General features: G+C 40.2%; 1 protein-coding gene across 1 annotated transcript; it reads left to right on the plus strand.

Annotated features, from left to right (window-relative positions):
- Window positions 1–7,215: 7,215 nt before the first annotated feature.
- Window positions 7,216–7,998, plus strand: LOC110933280 (mitotic apparatus protein p62-like). The gene has a single exon (XM_022176510.1). It carries the CDS (start codon window positions 7,216–7,218, stop codon window positions 7,996–7,998), a length of 783 nt encoding a protein of 260 aa, XP_022032202.1.
- Window positions 7,999–8,568: the final 570 nt, after the last annotated feature.

Below are 8,568 nucleotides of genomic sequence, written 5' to 3' on the forward strand. Positions count from 1 at the left end.
AGAGATTGCACATGGATCTCTTCGGGGCCTGTCAACGTCAAGAGCATTAGCGGGGATTTATATTGTTTGGTGGTGACAGACCACTATACGAGGTTTTCGTGGGTTGTATGCTTAGAAAGAAAAGATCAAACATTCGAGTCGTTGATGATGCTTTTTAAGAAGATGGAAACGGTGTGCAAACTGCCAATCCGGAGGATTAGGAGCGACAACGGAACGCAATTCAAGAACAACAAAATGTACGAGTTCTGCAACGAAAAGGGAATTCTTCATGAATTCAGTGCGCCATACACACCACAACAAAACGGTGTAGCTGAACGAAAGAATCAGACCCTGATCGAGACAGCACGTACGATGTTAGCCGATTCCAAGCTACCAATCTACTTCTAGAGTGAAGCAGTTTCAGCAGCCTGTTACACGTTGAATAGAGTTCTCACTGTCAAGAAATACAAGAAGACTTGCTTTAAGCTGCTGCACCGTTACAAGCCAAATCTTGAGTTTTTAGAACCTTTTGGCTCACCTTGCCCATTTATAGATGAAAATGGTAAATTTGGAGCAAAAGCTAATGAGGGTTTCTTTGTAGGTTACGCAAGCCCGCTGAAGAGGGTGTTCGTACCATGTCTAGGGAAGGTGACTCAAGTCCAACACGTGGATTGTCAGAAGCACACTCCATCGCCACAACTTCCCGGACAAAGATTCCTATTCGACTACGACAAACTCTGGGAGTCGTTTCAACTGCCTGTCGAGCCGAGTGATGAGGAACTAGCTTTTCTGTTCCAGTATCAGCTATATACTTCACAAGAGCCTGTGTCTAGTCCGCTAGAAGTTTTTCAACCCACCGTGGGTACTCACGACAATGAAGCAGGGCCAAGTGGAACTACTCATGAACCACCAGAGGAACCAGCTCCGTCATTTGATGTTTCTGACGACTCAGAGGAGCAACCCGCTCCTACCTTTGACGAGGAGCCAAATGATACTTTAAAGGATGTTGTGGATCAAATCGTTGATCTCGACATTTCGAATTTGGAATCGGAAGTAGATGTGCCTGACACGGTTATGCCACGGACGTTGTCTTACCACCCTTCAGAACAGATCATTGGTGACCTACAAAGTGGTGTCAAGACCCGACGTCAAATAGACCAAGCTTTTACTTGTTTTTACTCTTCTATTGCTGATATGCAGAAAGAAGTCTCACTTAAATGTTTCATTTCGTAGGTAGAGCCTAGAACCTATAAAGAGGCATTGACCGAAGACAGTTGGGTGAATGCAATGAAGGAGGAGCTGCAACAGTTCGAAAAGCTGGGTGTCTGGAGAATTGTTGATCTGCCAAAGAATCAGAAGTTAATCAAGACGAAATGGGTCTTTAAGTGTAAGCATGATGATAGAGGCGTCGTAGTGAGAAATAAGGCACGACTTGTGGTTCAAGGCTTTAACCAACAGGAAGGAATAGACTACGATGAAGTTTACGCACTGGTTGCAAGGCTTGAAGCAATTCGTATTTTTCTAGCCTTTGCATCTTGGAAAGATTTCAAAGTCTATCAACTTGACGTCAAATCTGCTTTCCTGTACGGCACAATCAGAGAAGAAGTGTACGTGGGGCAACCACCAGGGTTCATAGACCCACTACACAGAAACAAAGTGTATCTACTGGATAAAGCGCTATATGGACTGCACCAGGCCCCGAGAGCCTGGTACGAGACGCTTTCGACATACTTGCTGGACAACGGGTTCACAAGAGGCACAGTAGACAGCACTCTGTTCACCAAAGAAGAAGCAGGCCATTTGTTGATCGTGCAGATTTATGTGGACGATATCATTTTTGGATCCACCAACGATGATCTTTGCAAAGAGTTTGAGAAGGTATTGAAGAAGTTCGAGATGAGTTCGATGGGGGAGATGAAGTTCTTCCTCGGGCTGCAGGTAGAACAATTGCCCGACGGAATCTTCATTCACCAGTCAAAGTATGTAAAGGACGTGCTCGACAAGTTCGACATGACAGATTGCAGTCCTGCATCCATCCCCCTCGCGCAGAATCATGGTATTTGTCCCGACGAGCAAGGTGTGAAGATGGACGAGACATTATACAGATCAATCATCGGATCATTGATGTATCTCACGGCTTCCCGTCCGGATATCATGTACCCGACGTGTCTCTGTGCCAGATATCAGTCGAATCCGAAGCAGTCACACCTGACGATAGTGAAACGTAGTTTACGTTATTTGAAGGGTTGCCCAAGCATCGGCTTGTGGTACCCTCGCTCGGGTGACTTTACTTTGTCCGGTTTCGCTGATTCTGATTTTGGTAGCTGTAAACAGAATGCTAAGTCCACCACTGCTGGGTGCCAGTTCTTTGGAACTCGGCTTGTTACCTGGTAGTGCAAGAAACAAACTGCAGTTGCGCTCTCTACATGTGAGGCTGAGTACCTCTCAGCTTCTAGCTGTTGCTCGCAGATCCTTTGGATCCAACAGCAGATGCGCGACTTCGGTTTGCAATTCTTGGATACACCGATTTTCGTGGACAATGAAGCAGCCATTAATGTTACTAAAAATCCGGTTCACCATTCGAAAACTAAACATATTGAAATCCGTCATCACTTTATCCGTGATTGTCACGAGAAAAAGTTAATTCGGATTGAACACGTTAACACCGATGATCAGAAAGCGGATTTTTACACTAAACCATTCGACAAAAAGAGATTTTATTATCTTTTGAGATTAAACGGGATGAAGAATCTGCAATCTGGGAGGCTAATCGAATGTGAAGCCGAGTTGGGCGGCGATCTGACATGAACCTGTGTCGTGTTGTCAAATTTCTTTTGTACAGTTGTATTTTCTGCTTTTCGATAAAAACAAAAACACAAAAATATGTTTTAGTTTTAGGGGGAGATTTTCGCAGAAAAATACAAAAATATGATAAAATAAAAATAAAACAAAAACAATAGAAAACCATAAAAATCCAAAAACATTAGAAAATTTCAAAAAGAGTTGTGTAGAATAGGGGAAATGATAGTACATCAGCTAGACGGACACAGTACGCTAAAGATTTGTAGTGTTTAAAATGCGTTTAAGCTGTCTCGCTAAAGATGTGCTGATAGGTTTTTGCAAAATTAGTAGATCAGTTTGGGATATAAACATAAAATTCACATGCGTTTACGTGGGGAACACCTCCAGGATATATAGGTAACCCCTGAAATTCTGTTTGAAAGGTCCCGTATTCTGAGATACTAGGTCTTTATGCTCAGTGATATCTGGGGTATTATCCCGGGACTTCTGCTGTATGGAAGTACTGACGTAGTCCCCGGATAATACTTTCTGCAAAAAGCTTTGAAACATAAGCTCGCCCTCAGCATGCTGATGAAACAATAAAATTGATAGTCGCTGCTGTTGAAAATAAAAGATCCTCTAAAGGGGACCCACTAAAAGTCGAAGCCGTCATCTCTCTGCGTATACGGAAGTATCGACCTGAGCTCTCACAGCCCTCGCACATTACCCCTTAACAGATATCAGCTGTGGTATACTCACCTGTAAGACTGAATACTGGGATCCGGATACGGGAGTATATACTGAGGTGGGACACATGTAGATTGTTAAGTATTAAAACACTAATCACGTATCCCGAATAGATTGAAAATTTTGTGAGAATTTAAGAGGATCAGTATATCAGCAATCTACGCGTATTGTTTAAAAGCTTAGTATGAAATAAATAGCTTAACGGTGCTTGTGTCTGGTCGGCAGCTGATATGATCCCCTAACACACTCGCAAAAATATAGTGTGTACATAGTTTCAGTTTATCCAGTTAAAGTCCAAAAAGATTTTCTTTTCTCACTTTATTTTTTTGACAACCGATGTTGGGAATTGGAAGATCAAAGCCTAAGTACAGAACATGTCAGTGTTTTGATTAGGGATGGGTAAGTTGGAGATTGCTATTCTGTGATTGGTATAACTGTTTGGAAGTTAAAATGAGTGTGAATGTTCAAATTGATCAAAAGTTCATTCAGTTGAACAGATTTCAGAAAGAAACGTCAGCAAACTTCATAACTCTGATCATCCAAGGCCATTAACTTGGACTTGGTGGATCAAACAGTTGACCAAGGTCATTGACTTGGACTTGGTCAACTGGGTGTGTTAGTGGTCAATCTGAAAATTGTTGAAAAGTTAAATTTTAAAAAAATTGCAACAAGGTTTCGCTTATTGGTCACCTAAATAGAGGTTTCGCTTGAATGGTTGTTTCATGTATTCCGCTTGAAGTTACAAATGAGGTTCCGCTTGAGTGTCAAAGGTCACAAAAGCGAAACCTCAGCACCTATATAAAGTTAGAGGTTCCGTTTGTCGATCATTTTCACCTTTCGCTTATTTGACAACCTCTCATCGGCGATTTGAAGCGAACCTCTATTCCGGCCATTTTCAATCGTTGTGCTGCCCGTTTTCATCTGTTTCTATTACTTTAGTAGTGTATCAATCATGGGCAAGGTAAGTCTTTGTTCAATTTGGTCAATTTTATGTCATATTTGACTTGTCGGCATCTGCTTTGAAACTGAACATAGATTTAGGTGTGTACATGTGAAATTGATGGTTGATAGTGATCATTTGCAGTCGCTTTAATGTCTAAATCATCATGTAATCCTTTGATTGTTTCAAATTTGATATATGATGATGTTTGTTGATGAATGAATGTTACGACTGTTAGATCTAGGGTTTTAGAAATATGGAAATTGAAATTAAAATATAGCTCTAGTCTCGGTTTTGTGAAACTAACAGGTAGGTAAATTCAATTGTTAGATTTAATCAATTTTTGAGGTGATTGTAGAAGGTTTCGCTTAAACGGCCTTATTCCAGATGTTTCGCTTATTTGTACAGAAGCATGTTTCGCGTATGTGTTCATAACAGGTTCCGCTTGTTTGGTCATGCATTGTGTATTTTGCTTAAATGTTCATGAGTGTTTCGCTTGAATGTACAATTATCTGTTTCGCTTATAATAACATCAAAGTGGTCCGCTTGTATGGACATGTTATATTTCGCTTGTATGTCTACCACATGGTTTCGCTTATTAGTGCTTTTAATGTTTGAAAATTTTCCAAAGTGACTGATTCATTGTGTTTATGATTTGCAGGTGTCAAATGTAGTTTTTGATCCTCTTCACAACAGCTGTTGTGATTTGGATGTTCAAAAATATCCTGATCTGGTAAATTTTAGTGGAATTTTGGAGTTCATGGGGCGTATTCCAATTCGAAAGGCATTGACTGATCAGAGACCGGTGTATAGATCTCATATTGAACAATTCTGGAAGAATGCCGTATACGATGAGCAGAACAAAGTTATCTCTTCAGTGGTAGAAGTTCATGGGAAGTTGGAGAATATTCTGGTGACTGAAGCTCTCATACGTGAAGTGATCAACTTTCCTGATGACGCGGATTCTCCGATGAGATTTCCAGAACGAATGGTGAAGGGATGTATGTTGAGGATGGGATATCAAGGAGCATTGAATGCCGCAAATTATTTGAAGTCAAAGTTTACCAAGCCTTACAAGTTTTTGATTCATTGTGTTCTGTTGTCGTTAAGTCACACTAAAGGTAGTTATGATGCAATGAGAGATTATCAAATGAATATGGTGACTGCATTGGTGTTAAACAAGAAGTATAACTTTTCGCACATCATATTTCATTACATGGCCGAGAACATCACAACAAAAGTCAAGTCTTGGACGTATCCGAGATTTGTACAGATGCTGATAGATCATGCATATCCTGAGATAGACAGAAACATCAAGGATGATTTATTAGTGCCATCTCACATGAATGAAGTGTCTATCAAACAGCTTGTGAGATATCATCCGAACCATCCAGAACCAAAAATTGATATTGTATACTTTGGGGCCATTAAAGATGCAAATTACGTCGATCCAGATCCAGTTGAACACCAGAACTGGAGGAATGAAGAAGAGATGAAAGAAGCGGCATATGCTGATGAATTGAAAATTCTTGCTGAGTTCAAAAATACAAAGAATGAGTGGTATGTGAAGGAATCTGGAAGAAGACGCAGGAAAGCTACTCCTGTTGTTAAAGAAGGTGAAGGTTCGTCATCAAAACCAAGAAAGAAGCCAAAGAAAGCAGCAACAATGTCTTTGGTTGATGAACCGAAAGAAGATAATCCGATGGTAACTGCAGAGAAAGAACAAGTGACAGCTACAACTGATGATCCACTTAATGTTGATGTGTTATTTGATGCAGATGTTTTGGAAACAGGGCCAGAAGGTGTTGCTAACGTTGAACAAGTTGTAAATGTTGAAGCCCAGAGAGAGAAAGAAAAAGTTGCTGATGATATTGAGGGTGACGATGTAGATAAAAGCACAACAAGTTCATCAAGTTCTTCAGATGATGGTATTGATGAAATTGAAAGTCGGAAAAGAATCCAAGCAGAGATAGAAAAAGAGAAGCTGTTAAGAAAAAGAAAGAGACAGGAGAAAGATGATGATGATGATGATGTCTATGTGCCCTCTCCAGAGCATGTCTCAGGATCACAGTCTTCTCCAAAAGCAAGAAAGAAAGCTGGAGGTCGCAAGAAAGTAGTTTCTCCAAAAATACGCAAAGTCAATCCATAGAAATCTCCGAAGATCGTGCTAAAAAAGAAACCAACAAAAGAAAGTAAAAAGCCTCCCACACCACCACATGAACCAACACCACCACAATCACCTATTCATCAATCTCCACCCAGACAACCTACTCCACCACAACAATCCTCACTACCTAGACTTCCAACACCTCCAAGACAACCATCACCGATTCATCAATCACCACCACCACAACAAACTGTATTTACTTCACAAGATCTATTTGGTACACCTCCACTCACTCAAATGCAACCTGGTTCTTCTAGCAGAGGTCTGTATACTCCACAAGATAATCTTATGGACATCGGAAATTTCGACTTTGCTAACAATGAACAAGTATTAAAGTTGGAGAACAAGAAGCTTGTTGCTGAAAACAAGAAGGTGTCTGATAGAGAAAGACTTCTTGAAATTCGTGTGAAGAAGTTAGAGGATGAAAATCAAGTGTTGGTCAAAAAGATTGACACTGATCAATCTGAAATTGATATATTGAAAGTACGTGTTGCAGAGCTTGAAGAAGAAAAGTCTAGAAAAGATAATCAGAATGAATACTTCAAGCTAAAGAACAAAGAACTGGAAGCAGGTAAAAAAGTCAAGAGATCATGAGTTCTACATGCTGAGTAAAGTCATTGAAAGCATGCTTGGAACTTCAGTTGATCAAAAATTTGAAGACCTGCAAGTAGAGGAGATCAGGGCTCAACGTCAAGCAGAAGTTGAAAGGCAGATGCAAGATAAAGGTAAGGGAGTTGAAGGTAGTTCAGCTGTGACAGAGAGATCAATAGTTCCTTCAATGGTGGTTGAGAATCCCGAGCCTATTTCTTCAATATCCGGTCTCTTTGAAGATGAAACTCACCTTGCTGAGTTAGAAGGTTCTAGTAGTGATGAAGATGATGAAGAAGAGGAGGAAGAAAAGAAAGAGGATAAAGATGAAAAAGTATTTTCTACTAGCAGTCACAGTTCAGAAGATGATGATGATGATGATGATGCTTCAGGTGGTACTGGTTTAAGAGTTACTGAAGGTTCTTCTGAACAAGATGTTGATTATCTGATGAATGACACCGTAAATGAAGAGTCAGGGGAAGCTAGTGGAAAGGGGGAGTCTAGTAAGTCTCAAATTGTTGAACATTCTGAGACGTTGTTCTTGAGTTTAGATGTTTATAGAGAAATATTGCAAAATGTGAATCCTGAATTCAAGATTGATTCTGAAGAAGAGTTAGAGTCTTTCGATATAAATCAACAGCCTGAATACTCGTACAAGTATGTTGAAGAGGCTGATAAGTATGATCGAGTTGAGATTGAAGATTGTACGGATGATGAAGATGTAGCTGAAGATACTTCCAAGTATCCTACACTCATGGAATTCTTTGCTGAAGAAAACAGAGAAGAGTTAAGATAGAAAGTAGCTGAGGCAGTGAAAGATAAAACCTTCGACAGTACTCGAAGTGGTTCAAGAAGAGTCACGAGAGAAAATTTAAAAGACCTTTGAAGTATTATCAGCGTGATAGAACTGTGTCTCTCGGTGATATCATAAGTTGGGGTTATCTACCACAAGTGAATGCGTATGCGATTAGGCGAGAATGCGGAGTCCAATACTTTGAACGTTTATATGACATTATGTCATTACCTTGGTGGGATGTAGATGAATTACCGAAGGTGAGATGTTTGGATTACCCAGTTCGAAAGAATGATATGGCTATGTGGGGCTACATCAAGTATGAATCTTTGAAAGAATTTCGTAAATGGAAGCCACATAATCCAAAGCGCGTGCAGAGGGTAAATCCAGATACCGGTGTTACAGAGACTATCTTGAATGTCAAGCCACCAAGAACAATGAAGACAATTCCAATGCCTCAGATGGAACAAGAATTCTATAAAGGCTTCATTGGCTGGGTGTACAGTTGTATTACAACAGAAGCAATCATTACTTACAGAGCTGGTGAAGAGATTAGAGAAATTCATGTTTATG

Source organism: Helianthus annuus, chromosome 4 (assembly GCF_002127325.2).
Source record: "Helianthus annuus cultivar XRQ/B chromosome 4, HanXRQr2.0-SUNRISE, whole genome shotgun sequence".
Lineage (NCBI taxonomy): Eukaryota > Viridiplantae > Streptophyta > Magnoliopsida > Asterales > Asteraceae > Helianthus > Helianthus annuus.

What these genes read in the sequence shown, in the direction of transcription:
- LOC110933280 (XM_022176510.1), top strand. Translation starts at nt 7,216, where the DNA reads ATGCTGAGTAAAGTCATTGAAAGCATGCTTGGAACTTCAGTTGATCAA.